At 46.5% G+C, this 21526-nt stretch overlaps 2 protein-coding genes across 5 annotated transcripts in view; both read right to left on the bottom strand.

Annotated features, from left to right (window-relative positions):
- The window catches only part of LOC144098291 (quinone oxidoreductase-like protein 1), a 43829-nt gene extending 38909 nt beyond the window's left edge, over window positions 1-4920 (bottom strand). Inside the window, exon 1 of one of the 2 annotated variants that reach the window (XM_077630809.1) lies at window positions 4396-4920. In XM_077630809.1, the coding sequence (XP_077486935.1) occupies window positions 4396-4476 (81 nt within the window). In that variant the 5' untranslated portion in view covers window positions 4477-4920. The remainder of the gene's footprint in view (window positions 1-4395) is intronic. The other variant, XM_077630808.1, reaches the window with a different exon arrangement.
- A 5525-nt stretch (window positions 4921-10445) lies between these two features.
- glu (structural maintenance of chromosomes 4-like protein gluon) overlaps window positions 10446-21526 on the bottom strand; it is a 112393-nt gene continuing 101312 nt past the window's right edge. For 2 of the 3 annotated variants that reach the window (XM_077630813.1, XM_077630811.1), the window contains exons 23-26: window positions 18936-19115; window positions 15520-15752; window positions 13849-14032; window positions 10446-10826 (exon numbers count right to left, since the gene is read on the bottom strand). In XM_077630813.1, coding sequence (XP_077486939.1) covers window positions 10656-10826; window positions 13849-14032; window positions 15520-15752; window positions 18936-19115 — 768 coding nt within the window. In that variant the 3' untranslated portion in view covers window positions 10446-10655. Of the gene's footprint in view, window positions 10827-11591; window positions 11641-13848; window positions 14033-15519; window positions 15753-18935; window positions 19116-21526 lie in introns of all 3 variants that reach the window. The other variant, XM_077630812.1, reaches the window with a different exon arrangement.

Below are 21526 nucleotides of genomic sequence, written 5' to 3' on the forward strand. Positions count from 1 at the left end.
TTTCTCCGCCGGCCTCACTGCACAGTGGGTCTCCAACCCGTTTTCAAGCCCTTTCACTTTGCGCCGTGGAGAATGCGCCGGCACTGTGCAGCTCTTTGATTCTGTTTTCGACCATCCCGACGCTGCCGCAGAATCACCGCAGGTCGCCATGGACGCCCTCAGCTCACCTACTCCTGCGCCCGCCCCATTGTTGACCGACCTATTCCTTCGCTCTATCGACGCCACTCTACCTCCAACTCAGCGAACCCAGCTTCTTGCGCTTTTTGAGGAGTTTCGCTCCTCCTTCGATTGCCACCAACGCGGTTTGGGGCGCACGTCAATTGTCGAGCATCGCATTGACACCGGCGCCCATGCTCCTCTGCGACAGCGCCCATATCGTGTTTCCGCCACTGAACGACGAGTTATTGAAGAACAGGAGGACACCATGCTTCAGAGCGGCGTTATTCAGCCTTCCACCAGCCCCTGGGCCTCCCCGGTTGTCCTCGTCAAGAAGAAGGATGATTCCGTTCAATTTTGCGTCGATTACCGCCGCATTAATAAGATCACACGCAGACGTCTACCCTCTGCCCCGTATTGATGACGCTCTGGACTGTCTATAAGGCGCGGAGCTTTTTTCTTCCCTTGATTTGCGCTCTGGTTATTGGCAGGTCCCAATGGCAGCTGCAGATCGTGCCAAAACCGCGTTCGTGACCACTGACGGCCTCTACGAGTTTAAAAGTCATGCCTTTTGGCCTGTGTAACGCTCCTGCTACTTTTGAGCGAATGATGGATACCGTTTTGCGTGGCCTCAAGTGGAAGACGTGCCTGTGCTACCTGGACGATATCGTTATCTTTTCACCAGACTTCCGAACGCATCTATCTCGCCTGCGGGACATCTTGACATGCCTCACAAACACAGGCCTGCAGCTAAACTTAAAAAAATGCAGCTTTGCAGCCCGTGAACTGACAATTTTAGGTCACGTTGTGTTGAAAGACTGTGTACGCCCTGACCCAGTGAAACTTTGTGCCGCAACTTAATTTCCCAAACCTTCCACCACTCAGGAACTTCGCAGCTCCCTAGGGCTCTGCTCTTATTTTAGGCGTTTCATTCGCAGCTTTTCCTCAATTGCTGCCCCTTTGACTCAGCTGCTCGGCGCCAATGTCGATTTTTCGGCTTGGTCACCCGCCTGCGACGATGCCTACAACACCTTACGTCGTCTCCTCACGGCACCTCCCATCTTGCGCCATTTCGACCCGGCGGCCCCGACTGAAGTTCACACGGATGCCACTGGTATTGGTCTCGGTGCAGTGCTCGCTCTGCGCAAATATGGATACGACGAATATGTCATTGCCTATGCCAGCCGCACACTTACAAAGGCTGAGTCTCACTACTCTGTGACTGAAAAAGAGTGCCTCGCCATTGTGTGGGCCTTAGGCAAGTTTCGCCCTGACAAGTACGGCCATCCTTTTGATGTCCCTTTGTTGGCTTTCTTTTTTGAAAGATCCTTCCAGCCGCTTGGCGCGATGGGCGCTGCGTCTTCAAGAATATAACGTCCGAGTCCTGTACCGGTCGGGCCGCAAACATCAGAACGCCGACGCCTTGTCTCGCTCCCCGCTCCCCGCTGTACTTGCCAGCCTCTGCGAAATCAGAGCCCCTACACCATCTCCCACCGTCAGTGACATGCCTTCTGAACAGCGCAAGGATTCCTGGATTCGTGCTCTTCTGGACTTCCTCTCCGACCCATCGGCGGTTACGCCATCCCGCGCGCTGCGCCGTCAAGCTTCATATTTTGAGATCCGGGATAACCTGCTTTATCGCCGTAATTATCATTCTGATGGACAGAAATGGCTCCTCATCATTCCTCGCCACCTACGGTCCTAACGCAAAACTTATGGCAGAACTAAATTTTTCTCCCTTCAAGTTTTCCTTGGGGAGAGGCTGCACTATGAAATCTTTATTGCAAATAGTGAACATTAATAGGGGTTTTTTCTTTCACCGCTAATGAAGAGCCACGAATCACGATCACATCTTATGCAGTCTTATCAGACCCAAAGCACTTAACAGAATGACGACAAACCAAGCTATTGCCGCCATAGTTAGGTAACTACAATATTCATCAGGCCCGTCTAAGCCAATAGTGGCTCACGAGACTTGGCCCGGCAAGCTGGCTTGGCAACACAAAAATTTTCATTGCATTCAGAATACAGGAAACTAAAACAATTTAAAAACAAAAAAGGTCACCTATTCTTGGCAGGCAAAGTGAATGAAAGACAAATACAAGCACAAAATATTCAAATCAAACTAAGTAGATTTTGCAGCACAGTTACAGAATTAACAGAAAAAATTTCATCCAGCAAGTCATTAAAAACTTTAGGCACAAACACACGGAAGATGCACTCTTGTAATCCGCGCTCTGTCCTGTTGGTTTCTTCCTCGTCCCTTGTCTTTTTTTGTGCGGTTTCAAGATGCACTCTACTAAACGTCACCAACTAGCCCGTCTCTCTCTATTATACCGATTACAAACATGGGCCAACGCATTTTTCAAGATATACTCAATTCAAAGAGCAATCCCATGTATTTTATTGAGAGGACATATGCAACTGGGGAGCAACAGCACGGCAAACGACGATTGTTATGGAGAAAAATTGTACAGTCAATCACTGTTGCCTTCAAATGATTTGTGAAACAAATTAGTTTAGTTTTTGAAGAATTTACTAGGAGCGAATTCATGGTAAACCACTCCATGGCTTTACAGACACCATTTTGCAGCACGCATGATGACTGCTGCATTATAAAATAAATGACTAGAAAGGAGGACAGTGTCCTCAGCGTACTGGAAGACCATGCAATTTGATGCAATAGAAGAAAAGTTATTAACAAAAATATAGAAAAGCAACAAAGACAAAACTGAACCTTGTGGAACACCAGTGTACTAGATACTCTATTACTATAGTATTCCTTGTTCAAGAACACTATTTGTGATGGACCAGAAAGATAGCTTCTTAGTAGGTCATAAAATGCTTTACTAGCATCCGAAAACAAAGCTATGCTGAGTAGGTTATTGTCTAACGCAGTATATAATACATATGCAAATTCTTCCAAACGTTTCCCGCGGCATTACCATACTGGTGAGGAGACAGAATGGGAAACTTGTTTATGGAAATCCATGATTTCTGCAAGAAGCGTTGCTATTATTTAAGATATTATTGGCAGAACTGAAATTGGCCCGTAGTTTTCCATTCGATCCCTTTGTCCTGGATCCCCTGTGCAAAGGTCGCACTAGGGCAGTCTTCAATTTTTCTGGAATACAATCGCTACCTAATAAACCGTTTACTATGAACAAAAGAAGGTCCAAAAATGCAACAAAGTGCCTTTGCAAGAGACAGACTGATAAGCCATCTATACCAGGTGGTTTGTTCTGAAAGAAGCTGAAAATAATTCTACCCAGATGAGATGATAACATGGGTACATGATAGCTTTATTTGCATTCACGAGGGGTGGAACCAGGCACACTGGACCGCGAAAGGCCGCTAGGCAGCATTAAGAATGAGTAAGGTCGCCGTGGCATTCAGGCGGAAATCTCCTGGTCAGTTCATGAAGAAGCTGGCGCCACAATGCACCAAGCCCGGCCGCGGCAACCAGGAGGAGCCGAGCCCATCAGAACATTCCGCTTCACGCACTAAACCCGATTACCATCTCCATAAAATTTACTAGCATACGTTCTGGAACTCGCGTTTTTCTCGTTTCAAGCTACGCCCGGACACTTGGAGTGCGCGTTAAAATAAGGTTACCCACGAACTGAAATAACACGGACGCACTGTACGTACTACATCAGCGATGACATCTGCATGGAACGGCGCGGCGAAAGACGTAGGAGCTCGCCCGCGCGGCCTTGAATCGCATCGAGCGTGCGCTACAGCTACGCCGCGCTATCGATTTTTCCTCGCATCCCGCAACGCACATTCGGCAGACGCAGTTAAGATGCAAAACTATAGCAATGACGACTCGTTCATTCAAACAAAATGAAGCACAAAAAAGGTCGTGAAGGCTCGCGTGGTCATGAGGAGCAGAAGCGATCAGCTGTCAACTCAAGTGCCGCAGAGAAGCAGGGCCGCGACGTCAAGCGTCCGTTCAGTTAAATTCCCCAAGACTAGGAAGAGAAAACAGTAACAAGCACGACACAATTAACTGGCACTACGCATAATCCCTCTGACCGTTTTTAAGCGATTTGAGTGAAAACAAACGCATCAGCGCCGACTGTTTACATCGCTTCGTACGCAACACACACATACTTTTGTATGGTTCGACTGCTCCCGATTTGTAGGAACCGTCAAAAGGACGAGGACGAGGCAATTTAAAAAAGCGTCGTGCAGGACACTTTTAAAGGGGTTAGATGGGCTAGTCTCAATACTCACGTCATTCTCGATGAACACCTTTGACTGTTTGCCATCTTTTACCTCCTTGAACGCCGCCTTCATGACTTTCTTGGACTGCATGGCTTGTTCATTAACGTCCAAGACGCCTCATCAGCCTAAGGGTTCCGAATTTCGGCGGCGCCAACTGCGAGCACCGCCCTGGGACTCCACATCTGAACCCGTTCCAGTCGGTCAGGGCAAAACCCGCAAGACACGGGGAGAGTGGAGAGTCGACACCACCGCAGACCGCACCACCAGCACAGCTTTCAAGACGCCGAAGGGGGCGTCTGCACCTCCCGCTCTGCTCTGGGTAGTGAACGCTCTGGGGTAGTTGTTGGTAGTTGTCCTATGCGGCGATGCTGCACTGGTTGCCTCGAGATCAGTGGTTGCCTCACGCGGCGCTGCAGGTTAACCAAAAGTGATGTTACTCACGGCGCTTTTAGTCTAGAATTACGGCAATTTAAAAACAAACTACAATGATAATCATTTTAGCGGAAAAATTGGTTTCGAGAAGAGGAAATGACGCTTACTCTCATATCTCGGTGGACACCAGCAGGTTCGGTTTCGACACTTGTTGCTCTCTATCGAGCATTTAATCGCAATTTTTAGGTTGCTAAAAATAGGGAATATCTTTTTAAATGTACTACAGTGCAACGAACGCTTGAAATGTGTAATATTGCTATCAGAGGGTGCTGTAAGACGACGACCAGATTCGGTTTCGAAAACTAAAAGCGGCTTTGTTCGCCGTCCGGCGATGCTTTCGCTTTTTTTTTTTTCAGAGTTTTCAACCTCTAATTCTTGATTTACATAAACAGTGATTATATTTTTGAGTACTTTTTGTGTAGAAAAAGCTTAAAAAGTGAAATTAGTCAACAGATACTGCTGATAAAAAGCCACAGGGTTCGGTTTCGAAATCTAAAAGCGTGTTGTGCTCCGTTTGATCAGGCTGCTTCATCTCTCTATCGAGCTTTTGGTCGCAACTTTTAGGTCTTTAAAACCAGCAATAACTTTTTAAATATACCACAGTGCAACAGATGCTTAAAAAGAGTAATCTGGTTACCAGAGGTGCTTTAAGATGACCAGGTTCTGTTTCGAAATCTATGAGCGTGCTTTGTTCCCCGTTCGACGATGCTTTCTCATCTTTTTCAAAACTTTTAACCTCTAATTCTTGGATTTTTATAAACAGTGATTATAGGGAGCTTTAGCTCTACCGTACGGTAAACACCGCAACTACGGAAATTGCTACCGTACGGCAAATGCATGGCTATGGGGATGCACTGCAAAAGTACTCAGAATGTCCTGTCCGGGACGAGTTCTGACCATCTGAGAACGTTCTCAGGGCATTTGGTGTTGGACAGCTTAATTGCCTTAAGGCAAGCTCTCCACATCCTGGGGCACACTATCCAACAAAACCAAATTACCTAGGGTATGGCTAGAAACATCAGGACCAATACCGTAGCTTGTGATTATACTTGCGTAGCGGGGCCTTTTCAACCCGAGCTCTGCCCTCTATCCATCCCATATCTACCAACTATGCCACACGACTAGAAACTTTGCGTCTCAGCAGGCGCATATATACCCCCCACCTACCCCGGAAGACTCCTACCTTCTCCGGTGAATTCAGACCCTCACAGATCCTATAATCTCCACCACCTCCATAGCCTTCACCCAGCACTATATGCAGATGCATGTCCTTGGTGTGGCGACACCCCTACTTTCACCTGTACCGCATGGACAGGTCCACACAAACCTGCCAATCTAGCCACCTTAACCCAGCTATACCTTAAGTCACCTAGCTGATGTGGCTTTGGACCAATGGGAAGTGAAGCCGGCCAGAGTCTCCCTGGAAGACTAGGAGGCGCTGCTCACCATTGCCAAGAAGTCAGCAGAAGTCCTGGACTAAGGGCCCCACCCACCACTTCTGCCAATAAATGTCCATTCATTCCTCAAGCACCGCAGCGGTGGCGAACTGGTTCATCCACCTCGTATGCGGGAGGTGAGGAGCTCGATCTCTGTTGCCGCTGAGTGCCCGCCGATGATACAATGGGTATACAAGCTTTACCCTGCCTGGTGCTCGGCTTATCAGGGTTAAATGCTCGGAAAACGAGTCTTCCCCACCTTGAGTAATCGAAAACACCTCCAAGGCGCTCTTAATTTGGCCATAGATGCCCTTGAGCCATAACAAAAAATTAATGTGGATTAGCTGCGCAGCTAATCCAGGGTATGCAAAGTGAAAGATGTCGGCGCTCACTGTGCTCATTGGCGTTGACAATGTTCTAGACGACGATGGCTTCGAGCGAAGGGCGCATAACTGGCTCCCTGGATATGCAGACGCCTCATTCGTGCTTTGATACATGTGGCGGTGGTGAGAGAGAGATGTGTCCTGAATGCATTAGCGCTGACAGCGTTGTGGCTGACATTCAGCACTGCAGCAATAGCTATAGGCCGCAGTGTTCATTTGGTGATCATAATCGCTCGCGATCAACCATTAACTGCAATGTGCCACCTTCCAGGGTGGCTGCAGGGAGGGCGCGCTGCCTATCTAGTGTGCGGAACGCAATCAAAGCAAGCTTTTGCAGTCGGATACCAACGCCACTTACATGAAAGCGAGATTGAGGTCTCCACTGACCCACGGAGCCGGTTGTGCGCATTTCCTTTCGTGAAAATGAACGGCGATTGCAAAGCTGTCAACGCCAATGAACTGTATGAATGCCGTCGGCTCACTTGTTATTGCTTTTTGAGGAAAGGAAATGGCACAGTAACCGTATCACATATCTCGGTGGACACCGGAACCGCCCCGCCATAAAGGAAGAAATAAAGGAGGAAGGGAAAGAAGAAAGAGAAAAATGAAAATTTAAAAGTTGGATTTTGAGTAAATTTAGGCACGGCGCTGCGGCGCAACACCTGACTAGGGAGCGAGAGAGAGAAACGAAAGGTCAGGCGACGGAGTCGGCGGCGGCCACCTGCGCCGTGCGTGACATCACTCGTGCTCCGATATACACCGGCTCGCGCGGTGTTGACTAGCATAGTGAAGCTTTTCGCTTCAAAATCCATAAGCATCATCATCATCCTTCTTTTCAAGCACCGTCGGCAATTTTTAGTTGGAAGCAGCTTTTCGTGACATGAATGACATTGGAAAAGCCATATGATTACACACAATCAACCAGTGATGTTATTGATATGAAAATGCACTTTGGAGCAGAGGAACATCGATTTAGGAGCAGTCTGGCACTAAAATTTCAAATCTGGAGCACATGAGAGCATTAAAACTGGTTTAGAAGCTGCTAGTTTCAAAATCTCTTAGGTTGGCAAAAAAAAGTCGCTAGAAAAGTTTGAGTGCAGTGTAAAGATAATAAAGATGCGCTACACCATTAAGATTGTAATTACTAGCACATGGTTGCACCTAAGACATTTTAAATTTAAGTTTTACGCTCTATAATTGAAGAGGAGACGCCTTTGCGAAATATGCCATACAACTAGTTGAACAGCTGACGCATACATTGCATAATGTGCTCATGTACATGAGGCTCCTCACTTTTTTTTTACAAAGCTTATAAAGCTGTATCATCTCCTCAACGTCAAAACGTCTACATTTTTCCTCTAGCCAGTTCAGTCATGCTTAATTGCTTGCACACTTGCGCTTGCCTCACTCAAAAGCAATTAATCCGACTCAGTCACCTCCTTATCCACATGAGCTAGGAGCTTTGATCAGCCCCTGTGCTCACTGAATCATTGTCGACATTTCTGCCTGTAGTGCACACAAAGCCTGCACTTACCGTGCACGATGTACAGAGCTCCAAGTTTTAAACAAATGGCAGAGCACCGGGGTCACCACGTTAAATAGCTGCAATGAATGCCAAAGTGTGATTGCAGCAACACGAAACACTGGCTTAGCACGAATGAGATCGACACGGCAGTCACAATGTACATTGTGACTGTGGCATTGAGTCAGATAGAAGATCCCCGGATGGTGGTGCTAAGTTGCAACGAAGACAAGGTGCCAGAAGTCCACGTGCAGGAACGCGACAGGTGGCCGCGATCTTCATCATAAGCATGAGCGTCAAAAATATTCAGCGCACAACGCAAGAACGATGGGCACAACAATTATGTGACAGAAAGCAGGAAAAAAATCCTCCACACGAGTCCAACACCCCCTCATGAAGCAACAGAGTTGCGTACGTCAATCTCGCAGGATGTAAATTTTTTTTGTTAACGACTGCGCAATGGTCGTCTGCTGTTGAGATGGGCACAGCGTGATAGTGACTGTTGCTTTTCACATGCTATAATGTGCGCCCACTGCCGGGAGCATCAAAGCAGAACAGCTCCAAAATGATGAAGGTCCCGTGGCATTTTTCACAGCGCAACGCGGCACTGATGGAGCCCTCTCACAAGCGGGCATGTCACTGAGCGAGAACGGCGTGGTTTTGGCGCCCTCACTGGTGGTACGTGGTGGTAGCGAGAGATGATTATGATAGGAAAGGGGGGACGCGCGATTCTCCTGAGGGAATTAACAGAGGAGACAGTTAATGCGCCGAGTCACCACTTTTAAGGAAGAATTATGTGAATTGGAGCGAGGGGAACGAGCAGGGGCACTAATCAGCGTTTGAAACAGCGTGCAGCTGTGCTCTGTTCGCTGGCTAATGCGCGGCCGATAGCCGCCGCCCTCACCGTGAAGCGAGGAAAGGCGGAACTGAGCCAACTATGGCACCATACTAAAATCAAGTGCATATACCCTTATAAATGGGGCTCCGGGTAATCGGAGGTCGAATTAATGGGCTTTCACTGCAATGCATTATCAATGCTTCTTGTCCTTTCCCATCCCTTCCCTTCCAAAGTTGAAAAAGCTTGCCGCAAGACCTGAGCAACCACATGGACGGGTGGGAGCATGTACAAGAGCATCACAGCTAGCAAATACAATATTCTGGTAGATCTGGTATGCTGTAGATGTGGAAATGGCCATATCTGCCTTATCTCTGCTGGCCCATCGTAATAGTAAACGAAATCAATTTTTTTAACGTTTGACTATATTAAACAAGCCATGTATCAAAATTCTAGCTCCTAGAATTTTTTCTTGTGATTAGATTTTTGTTTAGGCAACAAGAAAAGTTTTGACAATGGTCTACTTTTTTGTCGTGGAGGAAATCTGCGAGGCGGTCATGAATGTGGGCGGAGGTTCACTGCGGACTAAAGTTGTATCCGACTATAGGCGTAATCGGCCGACGAGTCTGAATCACGCCAATGGAAGATCGATTCTAAAGATCAGCCTAGCTCCATCTTTACGTGTGTGCTGGTCATGTTTTGCAAGCGAAAGAGAAACGGGTGGCGGTTCGAAAACGGGTGCCAACAGCCCAACACTTTGCTGGTCCGAAGCTACCTAAGCATGCACACAGCATAAAAAGTTCACCATAGAATTCTGCGCTGCGACAATCATTTTTGTCCATTTACTGCGAACTCGGGACATGGAAAGAATGCCACGTGACAGTCATGTTCGTTGGCTTAAATGGACCTTGACCTTTTGAAATAGCAGCGACATCTAACTTTATGTCTGCCTAAACAGTCACCGCGCCGCACTGAACAAATCGAAAGCACCGAGTTTGGAGCAATTTGGTGCTATTTTTGCAGTTTTTATCAGGATGACGCAGCTTAAATCGTTTGGCGCATTTGGCGAAACGGTGGGGTCACTGATTCACCGTTCATCTCCTACACTCCCACCCCCTCAACGCGGGGTTTACTCCCCCTCCTGTCTCCTGTAATCAATGTGGTAATAACGCCACTTTACCCCGCATTCTATGGTCATGCTGTTAAAATACTTCACCGGGATTGCAGCTCTCAAAACCCAAACAGTGGGAGGCCGCACTGCTCGGCTCCAAACCGATACCCAACTCCGGGCCATGAGACACGTCTTAGAAGTCAATGAGCGCCAAGGGCTCATGACCATTTGGTGGGGACACCTCCAACGTAAGTGGACTACTGAAGTTGACCATAACTTTTTGCTCCTCCACATGCACCAAAACAACGCTTGCACAGCAAATAATAAACACATCAGTAGCTGTAGCTTCAGACACAAGTATTTTATTGACTCAGCCAAATCGGAGAATGAAAAATGCTTCTACAATGAAACGTGGATGAGTTACGATTTGCCTGGATCTAAATTTTTAAAAGCTTTAATTCAAATGCATTAGTATTGACTGTCAATAAAAATTGAGAAAATGGCTATAAATTTACATTTGCACAATCGATAAAAATTGATAAAAAGAATCTCAAGCTGGAACTGCCTCCTCAGGCACGTCGCTTTGCACAAGAACTCGTGGGTTCACAGTACACGAGTTCGTGCAGTTGTGCACCTTGTAAATTCCTATCAAGCGGTCAGCAAGTTCAAACATGTTGTTCCTGAGTGAGATGATGATGAACTGAGCGTTTCTCGTTCGCTCCTGAAAAAGATAAGGAGAGAAAAGTGCGGCAAGGTTCAGATGCTAACAGTGCGGCAATTCTTCACAAGGTATCACAATAACGTCAATAAATAGTCATTAAAGGAAGAGTCTACTGATTTTGTCCACTAAATATTTTTTGCGGTAATCAAAAACATGACCAAATAAACGAATACCCGGCTGTGGCGCTGTGAAACACAGCAGAACTGTGTAAAACCTAATTTTCCGTGTGGCAATCTCATTTTCTCAATGATAGATTGCGTATGCCAGCCCTGACATCAGGGAATCAAAATGTAGTCAGTACAGTGACTCTATGCAACTCTTCAGACACTATGCATGCTGCCACACAGGCGGCGCGCAATGGCAGAAATGAGAGCAACATTAACTCAGATGCACAGGTTGTATTAAAATTACAGTTGAGAGCCCTAAGGTGGCTTTCAAAATACTCATCAGCATCATCATCAACCTCACTACACCCACTGCAGAGCAAAGGCCTCTAGCATTAACCCTGTCCTTTGCCAGCTGTGGCCACCATATCCTGGCAAACTTCTTAAACTCATCTGCCCACATAACTTTCTGCCGCCCCCTGCTACGCTTGCCTTCTCTTGGAATCCACTCCGTTACCCTTAAAGACCAGCGGTTATCTTGCCTTCATATTACATGCCTTTCCCATGCCCATTTCTCTCTATTGATTTCAACTAGACTTTCATTAATCCACATTTCTTCCCTCACCCACTCACCAAATAATATCAATAAAATAATACGTACTGGCGCTTTCTATCACTGATGCCAGCAACAACTTTTGCCGGAAGCGTCGCTGCAAGCATAGTGACGGCATCAGAAGTGAGACTTCTTTTTTGAAAACGTTTGAAAAGATTATCTAGCAAGTTTAAACAATACAAGTCGCAGCTTTTTGTTGAAAGAGCGAAAGATACGCTACCTTCAGTTTATTAAAAAAATTAACAGCCTGTATGATGCTGGACCATAGTCATGAAATGAGGTATATTCACTCCAGCATTTACTATGTCAGCCGCAACGAAAGATAACAGCATGGCATTGCCAACCACTCAGATTTTACTTTATTTTTCAATTTAAGAGATGAATTCCTGTCTAAACTGCGAATTCTGCCTTTGGTATTGTCAGCGTAGGGCAAAAACTACTAGAACATGCTAATATTTGTATACTCTCCTCTGACAGTAATGTTTCTAACTATGCTACAACTACTAATGCAAAAAAAAAAAAAAGACACAAGGAAGTTGGCTACTTATGCTAGGATTGCTAAAGCACATCAGCATTCCTTGAAGTAAAGGCCCAAGCAAAATTGTCCTTTTCTGACTATTTCGTTCATGTTGCACCAATGGGTTAACGGCAATTTTGTAACAAAAGAACTGTAGCGCAACCAAGCAAATACAAGAAAGAGGCACACAGGACTAGCACTAAAGGTTAACGGCAAATGACAAGCATTCAATTTCACTTACACAAAACTTTAACACAAATTTCATGTGTTTAGCAAAAACCTTACAAAATCTGAGCTGTGAATTTTGTCTCCTTCATAAGTTGTAAGAGGTTCAGTTTATAGGACTCCGATGTGCTTTTGTTCTGCAGTTACACAGTTTGAATATGTAAAGATACAAAATTTCAACATCTGATATTTCTGGTAGGCAATTTTCTGTAATAATAAAAAGAGAAAATCAAATTTAATAAATTTCATCAAAATCTGGACAATGACTGCTTCGCGGCGGCATAGTCGAAACAAATCTCAGTAAAAGAACAAACACTGGGCTTGAACTAAAAATGGCTTTTTTATTGTAACGTCCAGAACAGGATGCAATGGCCAATCTACAACACTTGAAGTGCCCAGCAAGGCTGTCTATCTACCATGTAGTGTAAGCATTTTTTTTTAATTTGAAAATCCGAAGTTGGGGGGGGGGGAAGGCTTTCAATCAAAACCGAAGCACGACACCATCAATAAAGGTGAAACAAATGAGGCATCAGGGGAGTGGTTGCATTTTTATGTTTGCTCTGCGGCTCTACCCAGTAGCATTCGACTATGGTTCGGAAATTTTTATTTTCTTTTTTTAACTTTTAACAGTACAAACTGTGCTCCTGGGAGTGCCGATAGCTGATGAAGGGCCGCTGTTCTAATCTCAAAGGCACCCCCACTCGAAAAGGCAGCGCTTCTGGGGAATGTCGGTAGCTGATGGAAGAGCCGACACCGCTCGCACATAGCTTTTCTCTGGCTCTATTTGACGCATTTGACTTGACTGCCAGCGATATTTTAGTAGTTTTTACTGTGACAGTTCATCAATCGTCACTAGTGCTCCGGGTACAGTTAGCGTTCAGTGCTTGTGCACGGCTACATTCAAGGTGGCTATCATTCTTTGCGCCAAAGAAACGAACTGCACACTGCTCCGCAAGTTCGGCGTTTCGGGATGGCTTATTCAGGTGTGGCGACTGCAGCAAGGCCAAATTTTCAGCTGTTCCACGCGATAGCGTGGTGCGGTTGTTTGCGAGGCGCGGGATTTTACTGGACGACGATATCAGAACATCGTGCTGTGGGACTGCAGCAGTGATAACGATGGCAGCACTAGAGGCAATGAAAAATTTCCAACTTGCTGGAACCTCGTCGCTATTGCCGCCTAAGCCGCCGCAATGGCTCAAAAGAGGTCTTTGTCCTGCAGAAGTAGGAATCTCAAGCGTTTTCACTTGCAAGTGAAACAGGCTTGACGACGATGGCGTAAGTGTGGACATGTAGTCCAGTGAAAGACATTTTCATTGTAGAATGTGACAAGCGACCCCCCCCCTTTCTGACATGCGATTTAGGGTGGTCGACTTACATTCGAGTCTACTTATTACAATCGTGTAAATACGGAATGCAAATGCTTTCAGTTGTGCAGCCAAGAGCAGCAGCCCAGTGTTTTCAAAACAACTGCACGCATTGACTCAAACAAGGGCAGTTCGAAAGAAAGGGCTCATTTCTGCTTAATCTTTGAGAAACCTTTGAATAAGGCAACATTGACCATACCTTAATGTAGTACCCAACAATTGAGACATTCCTAATGTCCAGTGCAGCGTCGATCTCGTCCATCACATAAAAAGGTGTTGGTTTGTAGTAGTGCAAGGCAAATACAAGTGCCAGGGAACTCAGAGTTTTTTCACCTCCAGACAAGTTGGAGATATTCTTCCAAGATTTCTTTGGAGGCCGTACGCTGTTTGGAGAGAAAGGCTGTTTACACCTCATTCAGCACAGGCGGCAAATGCAGAGGCATGAGATCTCTACATCTGCATAGCTTTCAAATGAGAGTCTGAAAATCCTAAAGGGTCCCTAAACCACAGCTCCGGAGGTCTTGGGAGGTTTCCAGAATCTAATGACACTCTTACTATACGTTTTTCTCTAGTTCCTGATAACTTCACCACATATGGCTGCCATGCGACATTTCAATTTGGCACTAATCAATTTTAAAGTCTGCCATTTCTGCGGCCTCAGTTCAGATCATTTCTATGAGCAACACTGCACTTCTATGAGCATTTCTATGAGCAACATTCCATGCATGTTCATACTCAATTCCCTTTTCAGTAACAAAATTTTGAGGGCTACATAAGGCCCTTTCAGGATTTTTATCAAAGGAGTCATCATTTTCAGTCACTACTTCCGCCATGCAACCTATGCACGAATGTATTTTGAAAAGCTGTTTGTTGTGGTGGAAAGGGGACCCTAAGAATGTGGTTGTGACTACCAACTAAAAATGTTCGAAAAGCCTCCGGACTCGCCCTTCAAGGCTTTCACTACAGTCCTTGAGGCTCTTACTTTAGGATGAAGTCCCATAATATTCGTAGCTGAATGAGAAAACCTGACAGAATCACGTGTGCTTCTTCGAGCATGTTCACTCATACTTACTCAATGGCATGAGTATATCAGGAGTGACTATTTAAAGTCCAGAGCTGCAACATAATAGCAGAACTGGCACAGTGATTCTAGATTTTTTTTTTATCCATATCTATACCAGTATAACCATAAAACAAGCCCATTCATGGTCGAAACTATAGCAAAACTGTCCTTTGCCGCCTGAACACTACTACCCCTAGCAACTCAAGTGGTGCCCACGGGATCCCTGGCCTAGCCATGGGCTCATAGCAGTGAATCACAGCTGTAATCTGCTTTCAGAATAATTTCTTCAATGAACTGGAAACCAACTTGTGGGGTTTTGGCATATAGCATACTAAGTCAGTTCAACATGGCAGCAGTTTTTTTTTTTTGTGTGCTAGCTCACAGGGGTGCATACTGCCATGATGCTGCCTTTACGGCTTCTTTGGGATTACTTTCCTGTGGCTCAGTAAGTTTGTACTGTGCGGTGCGGAGGGCATCGTGCCCAATACTCAGTTCCAAACCTTCCTTACTACGACTTTGAAGGCCTTACAGACAGGCATCCGAACTATTCATCAAACTTCATGCTGGCCTAAATGCACTACTTCAAAGCTCTGAAATACCACCCCTAGGCACTTGATGCATAGCAGAGCAAGCAAAACAACCGTTCCTTTAGGGAATCGCTCAGAGTGTCAACGCTAACCAGGAAATATGGCTTGAAGTTGTCTGCTGGCCAAGTCGGTATAACAGAATGGGATAGTGCCTGTGCTGTTCTCTTGTCCTTTGTCTTTACCTGCAGTTTCAAAATGCTAGCCAAGAAGCTGCACATACCTGAAAATAATTCCTTCTGAAAAGGGGTCCAGGGAGTCGACCAACTCAAGCTCTGCATCACCGCCCAAAGTGAGCATCTGGTACGTCTCCTTCAGTTTGTTGCTGATGATGCCGAATCCCTTCATGAACTCATTAAGGCGCTGCTTGCGCAAACTGTCATGGTGACGTCGCTGTTCAGCCCGCTTCTCTGTCACTGCTTCCAGCTCAGTAACACGCTGCTTGTATGCTTCCTCCTATAAAAACAACGTCACTTTCAAATCAGCTGAGCTCTTTGGCTAAGACAAGCAGGCTAATCTAGCCAGAATAATACAGAGCAGAAAACTGAGCTAGTTGGTATACGTTCATGATAAATCCAGGCGCTCACAAACAACGACACAGAGGGGACACAGCGCTTGCTCACTGTACTAGAAATTAGTTGCAACAGGGTCGTTGGTATACGTTCATGATGATAAATCTAGGCGCTCACAAACAACGACACAGAGGGGACACAGCGCTTGCTCACTGTACTAGAAATTAGTTGCAACAGGGTCGTTGTTGTTTGTGAGCGCCTGGATTTATCATCAGAATAATACCCCTGCCACACAGCCATGCTGAAGTCCATTTGCGGGTTCCTGGTGTTCGACTGGGCTCACTGACTTGGTAGGCATGGAGGTCAATACTCAAAAGACATTTTCTTCGAAGAATTTCTCCAGTTTGTGCTCAATTATCGAGCTACTATATGCAAATAAAAATTACCTCCACTGGCTACGGCAGTGCCCTGTTCAGAGAACCCTCTGCTATCCTGTGATGCCACTTCTGGCTGAGAAATGATGAACTAGACAGACAGAATAGAGACCACACCCCATGACTGCTCCTGTGTTTAAGCCCACCATCACTTGGCTTACTATCATTCGCCATTGCAAGCTATTGCTGTTGCCTCTTTGTACTGGAAGTGGGTGGAAAGTCTGGGTGTTATCTGCTGTCGCTACTATGTGCAAGAGCTACGAAGGTGCGTGTATATGCCTGCTGCTTTCTTGCACACCATGGTGCTCATATGCAAGTTTTTCTCATTACTGACTCTTTGCTTTGCTCTGCTGATCCACTGTTTTACGCTCAGTAAGCATGCTACAAGACGGCTGCGTTGTCTCTGGCTGCTGGTCCAAGAGGAGGTGCCTCCCGACCAAGCATTTTGTGCAGAGGGCATGTAGGGCTGGACAGGCGGCAGGGAGATGCTTCAACATCTGTGTAAAAACTGGAGCACATTACACTGCTGCCGTTTCCAGAGTGACCTGCAGAAATTGCAGAGATTCATAAATGCAAACACTGACCTGAAAAAACTCAACTGACAGATGGTGCTGGCCCTGAAGAGCCCAACGCTGCCAGTGTGATGGTTTTAAAATCTTCAGTAATGTGCTTTCTTGCCTTTTAATGCACTGCTTGTTCTTTACAAGCACACAAAACCCAGAGAAAAATATTCAGGTGTTATTTAATGGGATTTTTGTTCAAGCATTAAAATTACCAAAACCCAATGAGTACCTGATGGCACCGGTGCAGAGCTCCTTCAGGCCATGTGGCAGCAGCAACCATTACTTTGAGATGAAACTCCACTGACAGCACTGTGTCAGTTTAGTTCATGGGAGTTACATTATACACTGCGTTATTTACACGACACAGTCTTGACCCGTGCAAGAAGAGCATGGGCAGATGCCTAACAACGAGAAAGTGAGGAAGTGAACATGTGAGGGATTGGCAGTCTTACATTCCTGCAGCCAGGAACACTTCATCAACAGTCAGCATTCATTAGTACGTATTTACACGATTGTAAGTCGACCTCCCAATTCACATTTCCGAAAAATAAAAAAACTTCTGAGGTTGTATAAGCTCGGCCTTGAGTACACCTGAATGCGATAGCATTATCCAGCGGCCGCCGTTTATCGCCAACCGCTATCAGCTGCCGCGTGCGGGTGTGCCCGTGGGCACATACCAAAACGAAAATGTGTTAGTCACTGAACTACTCGTCCAAACTGGCGCCATCGTCCTGCACTAGCGCTGCTGTCGTGATCGTTGCTGCGTTCCCACAGCACGTCATTCTAACGCCGTCGTCCAGCGAAATCCCGCACTTCGCAAACAACCACATCATGACATCGCATGGAACAGCTGAAAATTTTCCTCGCTGAAGCTGCCACACCTGTATCACCAGTTGCGAACGTCGAACTTGTGGCCTGGCATGCAACTGTTCGTTTCTTTGGCGCAAAAAATGGCAGCCACCTTGAGTGTAGCCGTGAACGAGCGACGGTTGCTTGCCGAACCTGGAGCACAAATGATGACTGACGAAGCATTACATTAAAAACTTGTGAAACGTGGCCGGCAGTAGTCAAATGCGTCAGAGCCAAAGAGAAACTACGCGTGAATGGCGTCGGCTCTTCCGTCGGCTACCGACACTCCTCGGCACCGCTGCCGTTCCGAGTGGGGGTGCTGCCTCGATTGGAACAGCGGCCCTTCCATCAACTATCAACACTCTCCTGAGAGCCGAGTGCGCATTTAAAAATAAAAAGAAAACTTGTTGGACGCTTGAGCTTCCCATAGAACGTAATTTTGTTATCGGGCCGCCGCCGCTTATCAGCAACCGCAGTCAGCAGCCACGTGTGGGGTGCCAGTTTGCTGTCTATCGGTAGGCGCAATTGGCCGCCGCCCACGTGCACGGGGAGGAGATGCCAGTTCTGCGCGTTGACATAGCAGCTGCTTAAGGCCAGCACCAAGAGCGATGTGACCGAGCCATGCAGCAAAAATGCAGCCACGCTGTAGCATGCCTGATATCTCATTTGTCTCGCCTTTACTTATAGTACGATGTTTTCGTTTCGATTGTAAGTCAACCCCACCCACTTCGGATTTTCAAATAAAAAATAATAGGTCGACTTACAATCGTGTAAATATGGTATATTTGACTATGATGGCCCAGTAGAGCTTGCACTCGCTCAATTACACTGCTTCATCTTTTACTGTTGAATAACAAGTCTCATCAAATAAATTCTAAATGAACACGACAAGCAGCCTTTACAAAAACCTATTTCAGTTAAAAGCAAGACACCACTCAAATATCAGCTATTTCATGATGCCAGTGGAACAGCGGAAGGCACCGCAGAGCTGTGAAAGACCAGAAAATGAAAGAAATTCAGTATACTGCCCTTAAGATGCTGCAGTAGGTAGCAGTAGGTTTTATACAATCCGGATTTAGGTGAACTTGTTCGATATTACAACCAGTTTATGCTTTTAGACATGGATGGTCAATTTCACAGTGACTAGAAAAGGTTTCCACAGCCATGTGGTCATCTTCACCCAGTACACATTTCTATCCTCAACTGTAAAAGAATCAGTACAGTAGACCTGCTGCATACTCATCCATTTTATCTCCATGAGGAGGGAACTAGAAAGCTTACTTTTCGGCGGTACTCCTGTATTGCAGCCATGTTTGGCTTCATGGCAGAGAGGTTCTCCTTCAGCATTGTGGATTTCATCACTTGTGCTTCTTCATTCACCTCATCCAGGTGCTTGTCCTCCAGTTCCGGCAGCGTAACTTCAGGCTCACCATCAATTGTGTGGCACTTCAGTTTTTTTATCTATGAACAAATATGAAAACAGCGTTTTCCAATTATGTATGACAAAAAATGCTCTGACCCTTGATAGTCAGCGAGTGCTTCAAAACAGAAAAAAAAAACGAAGTGAGTTGAACGTCCTGAAGCGACACACAGGATATGAGGGACACCGTTGTGGAGGGCGGGGTCCAGATTAATTTAGAACACCTGGAGTTCTGCACTGACATCGCACATTGCCTCCCTCAAAACACAGCCACAGTGGTCGGGACTGAATCCAGGTCCACCAGTTCATCAGCCAAGCGCCCCAACAACCGAGCTACTGCGGCAGGTAAAAGAAAAGTGGCAACAGCCAGACGTTTTGGCAGCACATAGTTTCACTAGTCAATGTGAGCTAAAGTTGGGGACAACTTTCTATGGCTATGCATATGCAGTGGAAACTATGAGTGCCACGTGCTGGCTTCCAAAAGCAAACTCTTGTCACGCGCTCACGAGACAGAGACACAGGCCTGTAAGCTGGTGGCTTCCACTGCATAGTCACTGAAAGCTTGTCGCTGAGATTAGCAGAAAATCTGAGTGAAGCGTGGAACAAAGCTGAAAGGCTGCTGAACAGAAAATCCTGCAAAAACCCAATAGATAGTACCTTAAGGAAGATATGTGCTGAATTCTCGCCTCTTTTTTTTGCCTCTTCAGAAGTGATGGCGACTAAAGTTTTGCTGAAGCTGCATGCTTGCGCAGAGGCTCGTTCAGGTTTATTCCCAAACTAAAATAAGCATGTGATTTTGATCATTTATGACCGATCTCCCTCACATCATGTCTGGAAAACTGTTCGAGAGGTCGTGAACACCCGACCGAAGAGACTCCTGAAGAATGATATTCTACCGGACATGCTATATGTGTTTAGAGAAAAGCTATCTACAGAGGATATTCTCCTTTGTATCAGAGAGGAGATTTTGGACAACCCCGGCAGATGTCAAGTCAAGGCCATCCTTGCGCTCGATTTAAAGGGGGCATTTGACAATGTCACCCACCAGGGAATACTGGAGGAGCTTAACAGAGTCAACTGTGGCAACCGTATATACCATTACATGAGGGACTCTCTCTCCAACAGGAAAGCGTCAATAAGCATCTATGATCGGACCTCCTCTCCGTTCAATCCAGGTTCCAAGGGCACTCCGCAGGGAGTGGTCTTGTCTCCGCTTCTCTTCAACCTGACCATGCATGGGCTACCACAGAAGCTAGACCACATCCAAGGCATTGCAATAAGAGAGCAATTACTGGCATCCACTGAAGTGCAGCCATAAGGCCACAAATAAAAGTTATACAGCTTTCTCAGAAACTTTGTAGTTAAAGAAAAATTCGTCCTGGTATGGGGTTCAAACCCGGGACCACTGCTTCACCGGAGCAGACGCTCTACCAACTGAGCTAACCAATGAGTAATTGCCCCCTTTTACAAATCTACTCCACCTTGGGTGATTCCCCTAAATATCTCACCATCCAGGGCATTGAGCACGCTATGTACAGGTGCCCCAAAAGTAATACGAAGCGCGCGAGCGGTGGCCGAACTGGAAAAAACTGCATGCTAGCGCACTCTATCAGCAGATGTGCGGCAAAGAGCGAGGGTAAGTCGGCACATCCGGCTGACCTATCTTGATAACTTGATGCTCGCGTTATCGCCGTCACGAGCTGCGCTGCGCTGCTATCATCCCTCCCCGCCAGGGGCAGGGAAAAGCAAAAAGCGCAAGCTGCCGAACGCCAACTTTCTGCACGGCCCGGACGAACAACAAACCTTTGCATGAGGTATAGAAAGCGCCCCTGGCGGGCACTGATGGTAGCAGTTCGTGGCGGCGATAAAGCGAGCATCAAGTTATCGAGATGGGTCAGCTGGATGTGCCGACGTACCCTCGCTCTTTGCCGCGCATCTGCTGTTAGAGCGCGCTAGCATGCAGTTTTTTCCAGTTCGGCCACCGCTCGCGTGCTCTGTATTACTTTTGGGGCACCTGTACGCAGATAGCATTATGATCTGGTGTTGCAGCGGTCTGTCTGTTGCTGCCAGGAAGAAAGAAAGGAAAGTGCACAGGCCTGCTCACTGGCTCAAGCCGAGCCACAATCACTACCACGTGCTGATAGAAGGAGAGTTGAAAGAGGGGATAGAAAGAAAGGATAGTAAAGACGCGCTAAAGACAGGGCCAATCCCGGAGGTAGTGCAATACCGGGCCAACCGGTGGCGGGAGTGAAGCATCCTTCAAACTCACCGCCACATTTCCAAAAGTAAGTCCAACTTGGACTTGTAACGAAGCAGTAACGAAGCGGTAACGAAGGAGAAATTCAAGGCCGCCTTCAAGAAGCAGCGAACGTCGCGTGCCAGCATGCGGCGAGGCATGGTTTAACATGCTCTCCCGAGAAATCTGAGTTACTCCTGACCAACCGTGGCAAGA

The sequence above is a fragment of the Amblyomma americanum genome, chromosome 7 (assembly GCF_052857255.1).
Source record: "Amblyomma americanum isolate KBUSLIRL-KWMA chromosome 7, ASM5285725v1, whole genome shotgun sequence".
Taxonomy (NCBI): domain Eukaryota; kingdom Metazoa; phylum Arthropoda; class Arachnida; order Ixodida; family Ixodidae; genus Amblyomma; species Amblyomma americanum.